At 34.9% G+C, this 18073-nt stretch overlaps 2 protein-coding genes and 1 pseudogene across 2 annotated transcripts; 2 read left to right on the forward strand and 1 right to left on the reverse strand.

Annotated features, from left to right (window-relative positions):
* Window positions 1-3207: 3207 nt before the first annotated feature.
* LOC111016036 (Leucine-rich repeat family protein) lies at window positions 3208-10097 on the forward strand. The gene is made up of 16 exons (XM_022291283.2): window positions 3208-3364; window positions 3988-4288; window positions 4398-4526; window positions 4639-4846; window positions 4957-5103; window positions 5271-5345; window positions 5715-5786; window positions 6059-6130; window positions 6398-6469; window positions 6577-6648; window positions 6906-6977; window positions 7751-7822; window positions 8488-8631; window positions 8720-8791; window positions 9128-9274; window positions 9500-10097. The coding sequence occupies exons 2-16, from the start codon at window positions 4091-4093 to the stop codon at window positions 9682-9684; spliced, it is 1737 nt and encodes a 578-aa protein (XP_022146975.1). The 5' UTR covers window positions 3208-3364; window positions 3988-4090; the 3' UTR covers window positions 9685-10097.
* Window positions 10098-10702: 605 nt separating this feature from the next.
* On the forward strand, window positions 10703-13456 carry LOC111017197 (Transmembrane amino acid transporter family protein). The gene is made up of 3 exons (XM_088116966.1): window positions 10703-10780; window positions 11248-11414; window positions 11548-13456. The coding sequence occupies exons 1-3, from the start codon at window positions 10703-10705 to the stop codon at window positions 13007-13009; spliced, it is 1707 nt and encodes a 568-aa protein (XP_087973092.1). The 3' UTR covers window positions 13010-13456.
* A 51-nt stretch (window positions 13457-13507) lies between these two features.
* LOC111017187 (pentatricopeptide repeat-containing protein ELI1, chloroplastic pseudogene) lies at window positions 13508-16874 on the reverse strand (annotated as a pseudogene).
* Between the last annotated feature and the right edge of the window lie 1199 nt (window positions 16875-18073).

Consider the following 18073-nt stretch of genomic DNA (forward strand, 5'->3'; position numbering starts at 1 on the left):
GAGATTTTTAAATTAGTAGGTTAATTTATCACAAACTAAAAAAGGTAAGAATGTTAACACTGGAGTCTAAGTTTGTAATAAAATTTAATAAACCTCCAAGTTCATGAAAATTGTATTTTTCTTCCGTTTGTTTTTATTCAAATATTATACGTATATTTGATTTCCAAATGATAATTAAGTTATGTCAATTTAATAATTAATATTTTCCGGTTAAGCTTCAAAATATTCTCTTTAAAATTTGAGCAAATCAATCCGTAAATTTTAATTTCAGTTATATCTTTAAACTTTTATTTAATATATTTCGATATTGTATCATTTTTTTAAACGCAACTTTATATCATTGTTTAGCTAATAGAAAGACAAATCATGTATTTTGTACCTACCTAATTTATAAAATATATATATATATATTTTTTTTTTTTGAAATATTAGATTTTTCTTTTTCAAATATTCCATAGAAATTTTGAACCAAGAGATACCTAACAAAAATCTAAGCAAAATTGTAAATATAAGGTGAGGTTTTGAAATTTGTTCATACTAGTGAATATATTTAGCAAAAATCATTATAAGTATGCAAGGGAGTATATCCACATTATTACTAATAGAATTTCAAACACTTTTCAACAACAATAGTAGCTTTGTTGGGTCGCTATCGTAAAAATTAAAATAAAATTGTTTAGTTTTAGTCTATAATGATTTGAAATATTTATTTTGGTTATGATATTTTTTATGGTCTATGAACTTTAAAAAAAAATTGCGATATTATTTTGCCTACTTATACTCATCAATAATTGTCTAAGAATCTTTGTAGTTTGAACAGATGCTCGCCTTAACATATTAGTATACATACTTGAAATTATATTATTAATTTTGTTAATAGCAAAACAAAGATGAAGACGAAAAAGAATAAATATTTTAAAAATTCAGATACCAAAATGAAACAGGCCTAGAAGTCAAAAGATTGAAATCAACATTTTGAAATTCCATATACCAACTAAATGACTTCCCCTTAAATTTAATTTCGAGTTTATTCATGGGTATTGAAAAATGAAAAGGAAATTCAATCCTAATTTCTGACTGAATCATTTTACTATTAAACCCTCTAACAACACAAAGAAATACCAACTTTAAGAAGGCAAGTAACAGTAGGCATTAGTACTTATTTATTTGATTAGAAGATTAAAAATACTTATAAAAACCAATTATTATTATTTTTTCATTTACAAATGGTACATATTTCTTTTTTCCTTTAAATAGTATTTTTGTCATACTTTTATTTTTTTTTTGATTTCTTTAATTTTAAAATTAAAATATCTATTTTGGTTTCTGTACTTTTAAAAAAGACTGTTTTAATTATTCATTTTTATCTTATTTATTTCAATCATAATTTTAACATGACAATCTACAAACTAAATTTCTTGAAAATAGTCGTAAAGTTTGTATTAAAGAGTGTATATTTTGTATACACTTTTCCATCATGAAATATTGTCTGGTCGTTGTTTTAAGCTTACTCAGTCTGTCTAATCATGCTTTGAACGACTTCGAAACTTTAAACTAACATAAAATCTTGGATCAGATATTGTCAACTAAGAGGTCATATATTTGAACCCCGGCCCCCGCATATTGTTGTACTGAAAAAACTAAAAGTAGACCCAACAAAATAATATATATATATTTTCAAACAACTTTAAAAAAAACAATAATAACCCCACATTGGCAATATGCATTTTTTCATCAGTTGTGATATGTTAAGTGGACCCGAAATCAACCAATGTGATTGGACCGATGTCCTTCTCACAAATTACAATTATTATTTTATTATTCCCTTAATAATTTATTAATGGAATAAGACATATTTCAACAGGCCAAAAAGGTCATTTTCTACCTTTATGCACTGAAAACTATAAAACAACGAAATCCATCAAATTTCTTGAAAAGGAAAAAAAAACCACTATAATTTTAAGATAAAAATAATATAAAGTATAGATATTTCAATGAAACGAAACAAAAAGGACCTGAAAAATAAAGTCAAATTAAAAATTTAGTGTGTTTTTGTAGTATTTAAATTTGATTTTTTTAATTACGTTAGTATTTATCATTAATATTTAATTGTTTTTAGATTCCAAAATTAAAATTAAAATAGTTCAGGTCAATTATTAATTTGTATCTTCTAATTACAAAAGTTTATTAATTGCTAGCAAACATCTATTCCATACAAAAATTTTTAAACAAACAAATCTTAATCTTTCTATATAAAAGAAAAAATTAATTTTTTAATCGAGTAATTTAAAATAATTTTTCTATATTTTCATTCATTAGATACTTTACTTGACGCAATTGACAATCCAATGAGAATGAGACCAGCTAAAGTCAAAACAAAAAACAAACCCATCTTTCTACAATAGACTCGACCGCAGGAGATCAAAACTAAAAGAAAAAAAAATCTCCCACTAGCTTATAAAAGTTTCTTATTAGTGGTAAATTGATGGCTAAATTACAAAAAACACCACCATGTTATTTATAAAAATATTCTTTTAACATTTAAAAAGTTTCAACATTAGTTCGAGTGGTTAAGACACATATCTCTGATTAATAGGTCATGAGTTCTTAAAAATATTAAATAAATATATATTAACATTTTGAATAGAAAATTAACGAAAATGTTAAAGAAGTTATCGATTTTAAAAAAGATATTAAAAAAATTGAGTAAATAATAGAGTTGCAAACTTTTAGTGTAAAATTGATAGACAATTCAAGTAAGTTTCTATGTTAATTGTCACATTGTTCTAAATTATAATAATGCTTAAAGATTATTGTTGAACGTTTACGAAAAAGTATTAAACTAATAGAAGTATTTTTTAAACAAAATGCTAAATTTTATGAATATTTATTTATTATTTTTGTAATATAACCTGAATTAATTAATCCAAGAACCAAAAACGTTGCGTGGCCAATATCCAGAAGCCACCTCAGTGGGCCCACACTCGAATGGATAAAGTCGAGTACAGATTATAAAAATATAATATAAAGCCAGAAAAAAGGAAAAAATCTCCCCAAAATTTTCCAGAGTGGGACCCACACACCGGCGCCTCTCTTTTGCCTTCTTATCTCGTCATCCGAAGCACACCTAACCCCGAGCCACAAAGTTACACGTGTCCATCATCCGTTGCTTCGGACTTCGGCTCGGCTACGTGACACCTCGCACTTTTTTCCTCTCTTTTTCCGGCCCCTCCTCCTTCACTCTTCCCTCTGTAGCTCCCCACTCCCAAAGGAGAAGAATGAAGGAAAAAAAATCTGCTTTCATATAACTTCTTCTGAGAATCGTTTGTTTTTCAGATAATTTATTCAATCTGATCATGTTCAGGTATGATCGTGTTCTGTTCTTGCAATCGGAGATGGTTTTTTTTTCCCTTGTTCGTTTTCTGTTGATCAGTTGCTTTTGACAAGTTTTTTATTTTCCCTTTTTTCGTTGGTGGGGTGGAGGGATCATTTTCTTTTTTCTTATATTATGTTGAAAATGAAAATTCTTTCTCAAAGCAAGGTTGCGATCAGGGGTTTCCTCTTGTTTTACTCCATCTTTTAATGGTTTTGACGTTCTTGTTAATTTTCTCATTCAGTTTTCGGGGGTTTTTTTTTTCTCTCTTCTTCACTATTGGCCACCGCGTGAGCTTGAACCTGCGAATTTTTCTGTATTTTCGTGATGAAGAAAAGTCCACAGCGTGTTTTAGCCTTTTCTGTTGAGTTTGGATATGACATGACACTTTTCGGTGTGGAAATATCTGGAAACTTGTTGTTATTTTGCTTATAACAACAAAAAATCCTGCTATGTTTAGAAACACCAGATGAGTATAATCATGTTTTGTGGCAGCTAGCCTTACTATAATTCATCAAGTTGCAATGTATTGAGCTTTCTTATAGTCATGCTTTCAATTGGAGATCTTTTATCAAGATTAATGAATTTAGTCTGCTATGCTCTATTTCTGGCAGGGGGAAGTAACGTGCATATGTTCCTTTTTTGGTTATTGCATGGGTTACAATAGTGTTCTGCTGAAGTTTTTATGACATATATTGATTACGGGATAACTTCTCAATGGGGGGAGCTTGTTCTAGGAAGAGAGACCAGCAAGATCATGATTATAGTTTGCCCAGAGGAGTATCTGGAAAATATTGCAAAAGTGGGAGTTCCAAGTGGTTGACAACTTCATTTTCTCGACCTTTTATGGACATTGAACCTGGAAGAGGGAAATGCCCTTCTCTTTTGGACTTGGGCATCCGGAGAATATGCAAGGTGCTTAGTTTTTTCACTGCCTCTTTGTGTGATGTTAGTTTTCTGCTGTTCGTGTGGTAGTCGTCTTACTATATCATGGCTAATTTATTTGTTCACATTCTGCTAATAGGATATTGATAGATATGAAAACTTCGGCATGCTCCCAAGGGATATTACTCAGCTGATCCTTAATGAACTGGTGTACTCCCAGCGTTTAAACGATATTTCAATTGAAGCTTTTCGAGACTGTTCTCTCCAGGTAACCAAGAGTCAACTGTTTCATCAGTTGGCGTTCTGTCCTAGTTAATATTTTCCCCTTTTCATACCAGTTAAATTGATATAAAGCAAGGGATACTTCTGTGTACTTTCAGGATCTTCACTTTGGAGAATGTCCAGGGGTGAACGATGCTTGGATAGATGTCATCTCTTCACAAGGATCTTCCGTACTTTCTGTGGATCTTTCTGGCTCAGATGTAACTGATGATGGATTGATGCACCTCAGGAATTGCTCAAATCTCCAATCCTTAAATTTAAACTTCTGTGGACATATATCAGATCGAGGGCTGGAGCATATTGGAGGTATATACCTGATTATTTTCAATCGCATTCTCATTTTGACATAGCTGACAGGAGACCTCTATGAGGGGCTTTTTTCGGGCTCTTTGTATAACCATGGGTATATCTTTCAGGCTTCTCGAGGTTGACAAGTTTAAGTTTTAGGAGAAACAATGAAATTACTGCTCAAGGGATGAGTGTCTTTGCCCATCTTGTTAACTTGATCAGATTAGACCTAGAGAAATGTCCTGGCATTCATGGCGGACTTATTCACCTCCAAGGTAATGTCTACCATTCTACTAGTTGAAGTGTTCTTTTGACTATCGAATGTTAGTTTTGGAGCACTGTGATTCCAGCTTGAAAATGTTGAGGAATCAATTATCAGATTTGTGGGCTTTTCAATAACATGAATATCTGGCTCATGATTTTGATATTTACAATTTCTCAGGATTAAAAAAGTTGGAGTCTCTCAATATAAAATGGTGTAACTGCATCACAGATGCTGATATGAAGCCTCTCGCCGGTAATGACAAGTTTACTGTCTATTAGGTGTAGTAGATATATTGGTTTACGGTTCCAGTTCTTGCTTATTTAAGCAAAATACAAACGAGTGATTTGCTTAGATTGGTTTCCTTATGAATCTTCATCTCTACTTGGTTAAACATAGGTTCTCTTTTTATATATTGATGTAAATCTCTGTTCAACTGCAATTGCTCGTAGATGTTAATTCTTATGAGTTTGCATACGTTGAGGTTCATTTGCAGCATTGCAGTTGCTATATTTTTAAAATAACTTTGTTTAAATGTGGTGTTCGCTTTATGATTAAAATTGTCCGTCAACCTTTTGTTTCCATATTTTCATGTTGTAAATGATTATTTCTTTCACCCTCCAGGCCTAACAAATTTGACAGCATTACAAATTTCTTGCAGTAAGGTTACAGATACTGGTATTGCATTCTTGAAAGGTAGGAGTTATCGTATCCCCTTTATTTTTATTCACATGCCAAATATAAGGGTGTTTTTACATTCACAGTGCTTACATATTCTTGTCTCATGTTCTATTCCTTTTGATTTATGTGATGGCATATTAACTATTTCCTGAAGGGTAACTATTCATCGATCTGATCCCAAATGTTCTATAATCTCTATAACGGGTTATCCATTATATTTGTTTTGCTTGGCCTTATGGCTTTGGTTCTATAAATGGTGGTGTGAATTACATTTTTTTGAATTGCAGGACTGCACAAACTTTCACTATTGAATTTAGAGGGTTGTCCAGTTACAGCTTCTTGTTTGAACACTCTGTCAGGTTATTATTCTTGACATATACCTAGCCTTTTTAGGGTACTAGTAATTTATAATGTAAAATGAATTTGAGTTGGTCTATTTTTGAAGTTTCTACACGACATCTATTTTTGAAGTTTCTACACGACATATTTGATCAATATAATACAAGTCAACAATAGACACTGCATCCTTTGTTTATAAATTTATTTTCAGTATTGGAAGGAAAGCCAAAATATGTATTATGTTAAGTTCATTATATCGTAGTTAACTTGGGTGATCTTTTGGTCAGCTTTGGGTGCCCTACAATATTTGAATCTTAGCAGATGTCATATAACTGATGAAGGGAGTGAGAAATTTTCTAGTAAGTTTCTAAAAGATTCATGTCATGAAATAGCTGCCTCAGCCTTTATGTTTTCGCTGTGCTAATGTATGAGCAATCGTACTTATGACGAACTGCTTTTTCTACAGGGCTTGGGGCCTTGAAAGTATTGAACTTGGGGTTCAATGACATAACAGATGATTGTTTGGTTCACTTGAAAGGTGGGTTACTATCTGAATCCTTTTTGACCTCTCTTTTATTGCCTCATTTGTTATTTTCTTAATGACAATAAAGCTGCAAGAATAGCTGTTTGATTTTTTTTTCTGTACTGGACGAAGTTACCATGTAATGGTGCTAAGTCCATAAAGGTAAAAGAAGAATGTACCAAGAAATCATATTGCAAGTCATTCTTTTGCGCTCGTCTTTATAAATGTAAATATATGTACTTTTTAAATTTATGAAATTGTCAACGAAGCAGGTCTAACAAATTTGGAAAGCTTGAACTTGGATTCATGCAGGATTGAGGATGATGGGCTGGTTAATTTGAAAGGTGAACATTTTATTTAACTTCGAACATCTCTCTTGGGCATTGTTGCAATTTTTTCTCTCTTTTATTTTTTGAAGATTTTACATCAACTGAAGTTGTTTACTTTTCCTTAGTAAATCCTGTAGCCGCAAACTCCTGACCTCAAGTTTGCAGGGTCAGTGATGGAATTTTCACTACCAGTACAATAACTGTAGTTTATCTTGGCAATATATTATGTCATAAACTATTTTTGATAATGACAATTCCCATTAGAACAGTCATTCTTGGCAACCCCATTTTACAATATGTTCTTGCCTTAATTATTCATGTAAAAGGATTCACTGACGTTGGTGCAGACTGTTGGCTGGAGTTCTCAAAAATGGTCATTTGTAAACTATTTGTTTATGAATTTTCCTCTTCAACGTGTTATTAAAGATGAATTGCTTAGGGTTTCATGCTTCTGGTTCCTTTTCTTAGTTTTCGATTTCTCAATTTTAATTAGCACAAGTTAGTATGCATCACTGCAGTTTAGTACAATAAGTAGCAAGTTAGATGGTCCATCACAATTTGAATTACCTTGCTCCTGACCTATTAATTTTATGCTTTATACCTAATTTTACAGCGTGTTTAAACTTCATGTTGTCTAGTCTAGTACATCTCACCATTAACGACAGATATTTCTGCTTATAGTTCTGTCCCTAGTGCAATCCCTATGGCTTCTTTTTATCTTCTGTGTCTTTTTTGTATTTTGTTAGTTGCTGAAATTCTCTCATAACTTTATTGAGTGCTTGTTACAGCACTCCGCCGTTTAAAATGTTTGGAGTTGTCTGACACTGATGTTGGAAGCAATGGTCTACGTCATCTTTCTGGTTAGATATTATCCTGACAGTATACTATTTTTTCTTTTTTATTTTATTTTTCTAGCACTCACAAAGAAGTTTACCTCGTTTTTTGGATATTTATTTTCTCATTTAATGTCTGGTCAATTCATTTTGAATGAACCTAGCAGATCTTATGCAGTACTTTTTTGTAATGAAACATAATGAGTTTTAGTTAATATTGGATTCTAGATAGAAATTTGAAAAATCATTTGAGAAACAATTAAATATATGGAAAACAAAAGTTAACTGCTGAAAGTTGGGTTAAGTGGTTAAGGTTGTTAGATTCAACCAAGAATTACAGGTCCAGAATCTTGTAGGAACTGTCTGATGGTGTCTCAATTATTTGGCCCTATAAACAGGAAAAAGTTGGTGGATTTCTGTTGGTCAAAGAAAAAGTAGAAGGGAATGTTATTTATGTCTTCCCATTTAAATTTGATTGAATAAAGGTTCATGAGTATGGTGTCCTCATTAATTTCTGTAAGTTATAAATGTTGAAAATGTGGTTTCTCTTGACAGGTCAGGCTGCAAGATTCATCGGATGCCACTATTAAAAGAAATAAATGATAATTTGCCTTCATTTTGTTCTGACTTTCCAGTATCATCTAAACTTTGTTAAGTTTGGCTTTTACAACCATCAATCCGTTATGTTGTAGGTTTGCTTAATCTGGAGAAATTAAATCTCTCATTCACCATAGTTACAGACGTTGGTTTAAAAAGGTTGTCTGGACTCTCATCTCTAAAATCTCTAAATTTGGATGCTCGCCAAGTTACAGACATCGGACTTGCTTCCCTAACTGGTAAATATGCTTAGAAGGATGCTTTGATTATTGAGGTCTTTTGTAGTTCCTGTTTTGTATGATTGGCCTTTTTATTCCTCTTCTGCAGGTTTAGTAGGATTGACTCATCTGGATCTCTTCGGAGCTCGTATTACCGACTCCGGAACAAACTATTTGCGAAGTATGTGCAAATACACAGTAAAATTCACTCTGTTTCATGATTGAACTATTACGATATTTGACTCGCGAAACCTCGAAAAGTTTAAAAGTTTAGGTTAGCGGAGTACTCAACGTATGGTAATCTCTTAGCAGTTTTTTAGGAGTTCCTAAATGAATTCACACCTACAGAAAAACCAGAAGCCATCTATATCCTTTTTAACTAATATTGAGCTTTATCATTACTTCTTTGAAGGTAGTTTTATTGATTAATTACCATTTAAATATGAGATTTATTTGTCATGGGATGTTTTTGATCTATGAGATCTCCACTTCATTCTCATTGTATTTTGTTTACCAGACTTTAAGAACCTACAGTCCCTGGAAATATGTGGTGGAGGATTGACTGATGCTGGTGTCAAGAACATCAAAGACCTGTCTTCCCTGATGGTGCTCAATCTATCACAAAATTGCAATCTGACTGATAAAACCTTGGAGTTAATTTCCGGTACTTCATGTTAAATTTAGCAACAGTCTTTTATTACTTTTGTTGTGCATTCTCTTCTGTTGTCTCATAACATTTAATACCCAAATTCCAGTTCTAGTTACAAACTTACAAATCCACTAGCTTATGATAAACAAATTGTTGAACATTATGCATTCTCCCTAGAGAAAGTTGGTTAAAATGTCTGAATATATGTCTTAAAGTCTCATACTCCCATGTATGATGCAGGTTTAACAGAGTTGGTCTCTTTAAACATTTCGAATTCGCGAGTTACCTCTGCAGGATTGCGGCATCTGAAAACTCTGAAGAATTTAAAGCAGTTGACGCTGGAGTCCTGCCGGGTTTCAGCAAACGACATCAAGAAGCTTCAATCGACCGACCTCCCGAACCTAGTGAGCTTCCGCCCAGAGTAGCCGTGAAGAAGAAGAAGACGTCCTGTGATCGAACTGCCATAGAGGCAGACTTGTAAATAATAATATCATCCAGGCAGCAAGACCTTTCTAAATTGTTGTACATAGTTTTGGTTTTGGGATTTGTTTTGCCATGAGCTTTAAGAGACCAAGTGTTTTTAGTGGAGTCTAAAAAGCTTTCTTTTCAATCTTAGTTCATTGGATAAGAAATAAGAATTGTAGAAGCTTGCAAGCCATGGCAGAAAAATGGGTACAAAAGAAAAAAAGAAAAGAAGAAAACTTTTGTAAATATCTTCTCTGCTAAGGCAGTAGAGAATGTGAATAATGCAGTTTTAAGTTATTTGGTTTCTCTGTTCATGTACAAAACTGGAAATGGATGCTCTTCTACTTTAATTTATGAATTTCTATTTTAGTCATCTACTAATATATTCTTGTAACTTCGGTTTCATTTTTATTTTTCTTTGCATTTATTAGATTATATCACTCCTATTGAAACTATATCTTCATAACTTCTTAGTTCGATTTGATTTAATAAGGGTTAATCACTGCATTGCTCAATTAGTTAAGGCTTCGTCTTTTTGTTTAGTCTTCATTTTTCTTTTAAGCAAAATGGTATATTGGCGTTAGGGATGGTAAAAATACCTGCGGGACTCGATTTCCACGGGTACCCGACTTGATCGGGGTCGGGGATTCCCCAGTTTGACCGAGGACGGGGTCAAATCGGGGATCCCAATCGGGTTCCCCGACGGGGATGGGGGGCGGAGACAGGGATCGGTCCCCCGCCCCGTTTAATTTTTTATTACTATTTCTATTGTTTTATATAATAATATTAATATATATTAATTTTATAAATACTTTTTAATTTTTTTAAAAAAACGCAAGTTAACCCCTCATTTAGCAACTTTTTGTTCACTTTTTATACCAATAATAACAAAAATTAATTAAAAATTTTTAAATTAAATTTAAAAATTACAAAAGGGAACCCATCCCCGCCCCCAAAATTTCGGGGACGAGGTCGCGGATGGGCGAAAAAATCCTCAACGGGGTGGGGATGGGGATTGCCCCCGTCCCGTCCGCCCTGTTGCCATCCCTAATTGACGTATGATATATAACTGTGAGAGAGAATGATTCAGATGGAATGATTCAAATTTCATGATGTCACTAAAAAATGTTGGTTAATGAGATAATTTTTTCATTTTCATTGTTATTTTCTGTTAAATCAATAATTTTAACGTAGCTGAATTAGTAATATCATTGAATTGAATTAAAAAAAAAAGGTTAATGTTGATCAAAACTCTAAAATTGAAAGTTCGATTTTCCATGTATTAAAAGTTTGAATTTTCATGCATTAGTTGAATTAAAAAATAATGGTAAAGTAAAAGAATTAGTTTGGATCTCATCATACATCAATATCTTTGAGGGGATAAAAGCCAGTAAGATCGTGCCACGTCATTCTCCAGATTAACAGTCCAAATCAGACTATATATTAAATGTTTTTTTTTGTTTTGATTTACGACTATATATAATAAATGTTGAAGGCGATTTGTTGTTGATAACAATTAAGAGAGCCCTCAGATCAGATCCTCAAAATTTGATTGTCGTCGTTCTTCAATTTTGATCAGCCAACGACGGGAAACAGACGGCGACAGACCGTTGACCCTGAGATTTAGGTATTTTCCGTTTGATTTTATCGCAAAAAGGGGGAGTTTCCATTCAATTCCTTTCTTGTTGGAGTAAGTTTTTATCCTTTCTTTAATCAATTTCTCAATTGTTTTCCTCCTTGGGTTGGCAAATGTCAACGCTGTTTTCTTCCTTGATCTGTGTTGTTGCATAAATTTTCTAATGTTTATGCATCGAAATGGATAGTAGAACCAGATATGTAGAATTGCAATCCCAAACCCCCAGATCGCCCGCCCCGAAGAGTGCCGATTATTTCCTCGACGAGGAAGGTTTGGTAGGATCCAAGAGATTGAATGTATATGTCGATGGCAACGGCAATGGCAAGGATGATCTCTTCGATGATGTTGATTTTGATGTCGATAGCCATCCCCTCATCACTGGGGAGGCTCGAGGCGGATCCCACATTTCTGGGGCTGTTTTTAATCTTACGACCTCGATTATTGGAGCCGGGATCATGGCTCTTCCTGCCACCATGAAAGTTCTTGGTGTGGTTCTCGGGTGTGTTATGATAGTTTTGATTGGGATCTTGTCTGAGTTTAGTGTTGAATTGCTAGTGAGATTTTTGGTTATTTCCAAGTCTTCGTCGTATGGGGAGGTTGTTCAGTGTGCATTTGGGAAATCCATGAGGGTTCTGACTGAAATCTGTATAATTGTGAACAATGCTGGTGTATTGGTTGTTTATTTGATTATTATGGGTGATGTTATGTCTGGTTCTGTTCATCATATTGGGGTTTTTGATCAGTGGTTGGGGCATGGCTTCTGGGACCATAGGAAGCTTCTGATTCTGGCTGTGTTGGTAGTTTTTCTAGCTCCCCTTTGTGCCCTCAACAAGATTGACTCTTTGAGCTTGACGTCTGCTGCATCGGTAGCTCTCGCAGTTGTCTTTGTTATTGTTGCTTGTGCTATAGCGTCAATTAAACTTGTAGAAGGACTGATCGAGCCTCCGAGAATGAGTCCCGATTTCGGATCCAAGCAGGCAATCTTAGATCTCCTTGTGGTGGTTCCAATCATGACCAATGCGTATGTCTGTCATTTCAATGTCCCGCCCATATACAATGAGCTCGAAGCAAGGTCTCCCCAGAAGATGAATGCGGTGGGGAGGATCACAACTGTGATCTGCATTGTAGTTTATGCTTTGACTGCCATATCTGGTTATTTACTCTTTGGACGGGATACAGAGCCTGATGTGCTGACAAATTTTGATAGGGACCTAGGAATTCGATTCAGCTCCGCGCTGAATTACATTGTTCGAATTGGTTACATTCTTCATTTAGTTCTTGTTTTTCCAGTTATCCATTTCTCCTTACGGCAGACCGTCGACACCTTGATATTTGAGGGATCGGCACCCCTTCCAGAGAGTAGGAAGAGGTCTCTCGCCTTGACAGTCGTGTTATTGGCACTGATTTATATTGGTTCTACCATGATTCCCAACATCTGGACGGCCTTCAAATTTACAGGGGCAACAACAGCAGTGTCACTGGGCTTCATTTTTCCATCAATTGTTGCATTAAAGCTAAGCAAGCAGAGTGGCCAGGGAAGTTTGAATGCTACAGAAAGGATCCTATCATGGTTGATGTTAGGGCTGGCTGTCATTGTTGGTGTTGTTGGACTGATTGGAAATATTTACAGCTTGAGAAATCAGTCCTAGTAACCGTTTTCGAAGTAATTCGAAAGTAGATTCTTTTGTTTAATACTCGTCAATTCACGTTAGGAGCTAGATTTATCTGGTGATGTCTTTGCGCGCGGCGCCTGCATAGTTCGAGAACTAATATGCAAATTACATCACTTGAGGTATGAGAAGGATAGTTTCGTTTTGCGGCAGCATAGCTCGAGAATTATGGGACTATCTAAGGAGTTATGTTATCAGCTTTTGCAGGAGAAAACTCGTTCGGGTATTGCATCTTACCCTCGAGCTGCACTGCATAGATAATTTAGTGAGGGGGAACCCTGTCAATTTTTTCTTCAATAATATACTCTGTACCTAGAAGTTGATATTGTTTTGCCATTGTATTAAGCTGCTGCAATTTTGCAGTATTGAATCTCTCTTATAAAAGTCCATTTTTAAATAGGAAGGAATTAAGTTCTATCTGGTCAATGTTTCAACTCATGGAATCCCCATTTAAGGACAATGAGAAAGATTCAGCACTTCGGAGGTAAATTTAATTTTATTCAATGCAAACTCTTTCTGATCATACAATTTGAAATGTATATGGTTTACAATCTGATCTTCTATCAATACAGAAAGCACATTACATTGAAAATAAAAAGACTCAAATTCTTCTGTGTGGTGTTGTTTTCCTCAGTCCGTATCTCAAAAACTTCACCATAGGTATGCTTTTTGACATTCATGATGCATTAGAATATAGCAAAGGGTTGTTCCTCAGAGTTGAAACTTCCATTTATCTGTCAATCAACTCGTTGTCGAAACCCCCGTTAAATACAAGAATGGTATAAAAGAATGAGTTTGAAGGCACTAGTTAAATTTGGATTTCCATCTTCTGTACATCCAACTTACCAGTAATCCCCGCAGTTACATAAACCATCACGAAAATGGTGGAACCTATTCCCATCTCTTATGATGATCTTTCGTTGTGTGACTTGAGAGACAAATTTCATGAAGGAATGACAGTCTCCACAAATCCGAAGATTCTTCATGATTCTAATCGGCATCGCATTTGGCGTGCACAAGATCCCATAAGCAACAGCAAGCTTCTCACCATGATATAGAAGCTCATCTTGTTTTTGTTCGTCTCCCACATCATGAAGCACAAAATTTGTATCTGGCACATAACCAGCCGTGGTAAGACGTTTTAACAACGCCTTCAAGCACGAATGAATCTCTCCGATTTCATCGTGAGAATCGTCCTTGGTAAGAAAAAAGTGTACCCTGCCCTTAATCTGAATCCAACTAATTCCTGGTTCTTTTGTGACCCCCTTGTTTATCATCGTTTTTCTGACTTCTGCAACCTTCTCCCACTGGCCTTTGCACGCGTAGACATTAGATAATATAACATAGGTTCCAGGTCTGCCAGTTCCCATGTTAAGTAGCCTTCCTGCAACTTTTTTAGCAAGTTCTAAATTACCATGGATCCTACAAGCGCCAAGGAGTGCCTCCCAAATAACACAATCCTGATTTACCGGCATGTTTTCGATGAGAGCTTCGGCATCCGAAAGCTTTCCAGCCCGGCCAAGGAGTTCAACCAAGCATGTATAGTGCTTAACTGATGGGGTAATTCCATGATCATTCATGAAACTAAAATACTTCCAGCCTTCATCTACTAATCCAGTATGGCTACAGGCACTCAGAACACCAATGAAAGTAATTTCATTGGGCAAAACTCCTGCAGCTTCCATCTGTTTGAAAATCGCAATGGCATCCTTCCCCAGTCCATTCTGTGCGCAACCAACTAACACTGCATTCCAAGTAACCGTGTCTCGACTGCTCATCTCTTTGAAAACTGAAAGGCCTTCTAGACTGCCACACTTGAAATACATTGTTATGAGAGCATTACACACAAACAGACAAGAATTTAGCCCAAGTTTGTATGTCAATGCATGAATCTGTTCCCCAAGCTTGGTAGTACAGAGGGATGCACAGGCAGAGAGAAGGGAGGAAATGGTTGATTCGTTTGGCTTCGTCCCCACAGTAAGCATGTCATGGAACAACATGAATGCAACGTCCTCATGGCCCGTTTGCTCATAACCTGATATAATGGTAGTCCAAGACACAACATCACGTTCTGGCATCCCTTCAAAAATCTTCCGTGCTTCATCCAACATGCAGTTCTCCACAAACCCGCTGATGAGACAGTTCCAAGATACAGTATCTTTATTTTTCATCGTGTTAAATAACAGAGGAGCATCATTTATGCCCTTACATTTTGCATACATTGAGATCAATCCATTCCCCACAAATAAATTAAACTGGCACCTCATTTTGATCGAGAGGGAGTGAATCTGCCTGCCAACCTTTACAAATCCAATATTTGAACAAGCAAAGAGAGCACTAGTGAAGCTTGAATGATTTGGTACAGTACCTGATCTGTGGAGTTCTGCAAACAACTCCAAAGCGTCGATGCTTTGTCCATTTTGTGCAAGCCCCGCAATCATTGCGGCCCAGGAAACGGCATTTCGCACAGGCATTCTCAAAAAAGTATCCTTCGCTTCATCAAGCATACCATTGTGCGCATATGCAGCAACCATAGCATTCCAAGCAACCACATTTGGATTCACAATCTCCTCAAACTTATTTCTGGCCTCTTGAATCCTTCCCTTCTGTGCAAAGGCAGTGATAATCACTGTTTGAACAGCAACACTTTTCTCAGATGTTCTCTCATACAATGCAATAGCGTCATTTAGTCTGTCACACTGAGAGAAAGCTGAGATCATTGTCGTCCACGAATATTCATTCTTCTCCGGCATTGTCTCAAAGAACCGATATGCAGGCTCTAAACATCCATTCATTGTATAAGCGTTAAGAGTCGCTGTCCCCACAAGAACGTCACTCTCATATCCAGTCTTTACAGCCATTGTTCTCAAACTCTCGAGCAACTCCAAATTATCCAACCAAGTAACTGTTGAGAAAGCAACCACAAATATTGCTTGATCAGGCCTCGCCCCACTCCTCGACATCCTAGAAAACAGATGCCACGCTTCCCGATACTCACCAATCTCTACATACCCAGATATCATAACCATCCACGATACAGAATTCCGCTCCTCCATCCGATCAAAAAGCTCGCGAGCCTCAATAACCATTCCGGAGTGACAATACCCAGTAATAATCTGATTCCACGACACAACATTTCTTTCGGGCATTTCGTCGAACAGCTTCCGCGCAGTCCTCAAATCACCAGTTCGCACATACCCACTGATCATTGCATTCCAAGAAACAATATTCCGCTCCGGCATCGATTCAAAAATCATCCCAGCTTCGCGTATAAGCCCATGTCTCGCATACCCCGTCAGCAAAATCGTCCACGTTCTCACATTCTTCCCTCCAAACGCATCGAAAAGCACTTGCGCTACGTGTAGAAGTCCATTCTGCGCATACCCAGCGATCATCGAGTTCCACGAGACTGAATCCCGGTGAGACATTGAGTCGAAGACGTGTCGCGCCTCGGCGAGTCGGCCGAGTTTGGTGAGTTGTAGGATTGATTTGTTGCATTGGAAAACGATTGACGATTTGGGGTTGTCCTGCGTTATTGGGAGAGTGGAGATGCGGCGGAAGTGAAAAAGAAGACGGCGTATCATCGAACATAGTGGGCGGCGCTGTAACCCTCACCACAGAAAATTTGGAGAAAGAAGCGGCTTTCTTCGCCGATTACTCGTCAAAAAAACAAAAAACTATGGCACTGGTGGAGGGAGATCGGGAAAAATTTCGGCTACTTGAGGCGGCGCGGCAAAGGATTTGACCCGAGCAAAATTTCCTCAAAATCTAGTCCGTAATTTTTACCCGACAATTAAAATTATTATAATTTTCTGGTTAAAATACTTTATTTTGCTCTATTTACTAATAAAAAATACTTTAAAATTTATAATTTTCTGCTTAAAATACTTTATTTTGCTCTATTTACTAATGAAGAATACCTTAAAATTTATAATTTTCTGATTAAAATACTTTATTTTGATCTATTTATTAATGAAAAATACTTGACTATTTATCAATAAGGATTAAATCTTGTTCTCAAATTTTCAATATTTGCATTTCTCGTCAAATATTCGATGGTGATGAGAAGAAGATTGATGCAATAAGGAGCAAGTATTTTACTTTTACTAATATCTTTGTACTTTGTGCTTTTATTTATTTTAATTTGTATACTTTTAATATGTGTATTTTTATAAATGATTTGATTCTTATTTTAAAAAAATTAATATAAATTTCTTGCACAACAAAAAAAAAAACTATTTTTATGGCTAAGTTTCAAGAAATTTAGTAAATTTAGTAAGTAGTGTATATATTAAAACTATAATAAAAAAATAGATAAAATTAAAATGAAGAAATTTAGTAGGTAGTGTATATGTTAAAACTATAATAGAAAAAAATTATATAAAATTAAAATGAAGAGACCAAAATAATCACTTTTCAAAATTTATGAATCAAAATGGATAATTCAAAAGTCAAAGAAAGCTAAAATGAAATATATACCCTGAAAGTAAATTGATTTTCAAAATTTATGAATCAAAATGGATAATTCAAAAGTCAAAGAAAGCTAAAATGAAATATATACCCTGAAAGTAAATTGATTAAAATGAACCAAAATCGAATGATTTAAACCAAATTTTCTCTTATGTTATTTATTGACAAAATAATGTACATATTCACCATGACATAATAATAATAATAATTTCATCCAATTTTCGTAACATTTTTCCTTAGTAGAAAAATAATGTATAAATAAGTAAAAAATGAATATTTAGAAATAACAAATCTGTATAAAAAAGGATGATTTTAAACATTGCATGATTTGATATTTATGATATTATTAAACAATGTTTAACTAAAACATAGCGTCTAGGTATAATGTTTGGCCACACTTTTTTTTTTTTCCTTTTTTGAGGCTAGTCAATATATCAAATTTAAGTATTCAAAATACCCATGAGACTCAGCATCACATCAAAACGTCATTCAACAACTTTGAATCATCAATGTTAAAAGAAAGAAGAAATGAAATGAGCATAATGACCTTTCTAACTCTTGTACGTACCAATA

This window comes from Momordica charantia, assembly GCF_013281855.1.
Source record: "Momordica charantia cultivar OHB3-1 chromosome 9 unlocalized genomic scaffold, Mcharantia_2.0 BLBB01000009.1, whole genome shotgun sequence".
Taxonomy (NCBI): Eukaryota; Viridiplantae; Streptophyta; class Magnoliopsida; order Cucurbitales; family Cucurbitaceae; genus Momordica; species Momordica charantia.

Excerpts from the sequence above, each read along its gene's own strand:
- LOC111016036 (XM_022291283.2), top strand. The coding sequence starts at position 4,091 with ATGGGGGGAGCTTGTTCTAGGAAGAGAGACCAGCAAGATCATGATTAT. Across the intron at positions 8,632-8,719 it reads CGGACTTGCTTCCCTAACTG|GTTTAGTAGGATTGACTCAT; the intron begins GTAAATATGCTT and ends CCTCTTCTGCAG. Across the intron at positions 8,792-9,127 it reads CGGAACAAACTATTTGCGAA|ACTTTAAGAACCTACAGTCC; the intron begins GTATGTGCAAAT and ends TTTGTTTACCAG.
- LOC111017197 (XM_088116966.1), top strand. The coding sequence starts at position 10,703 with ATGGGCGAAAAAATCCTCAACGGGGTGGGGATGGGGATTGCCCCCGTC. Across the intron at positions 10,781-11,247 it reads TGTTGCCATCCCTAATTGAC|AGCCCTCAGATCAGATCCTC; the intron begins GTATGATATATA and ends AACAATTAAGAG. Across the intron at positions 11,415-11,547 it reads TCAATTCCTTTCTTGTTGGA|TAGAACCAGATATGTAGAAT; the intron begins GTAAGTTTTTAT and ends CGAAATGGATAG.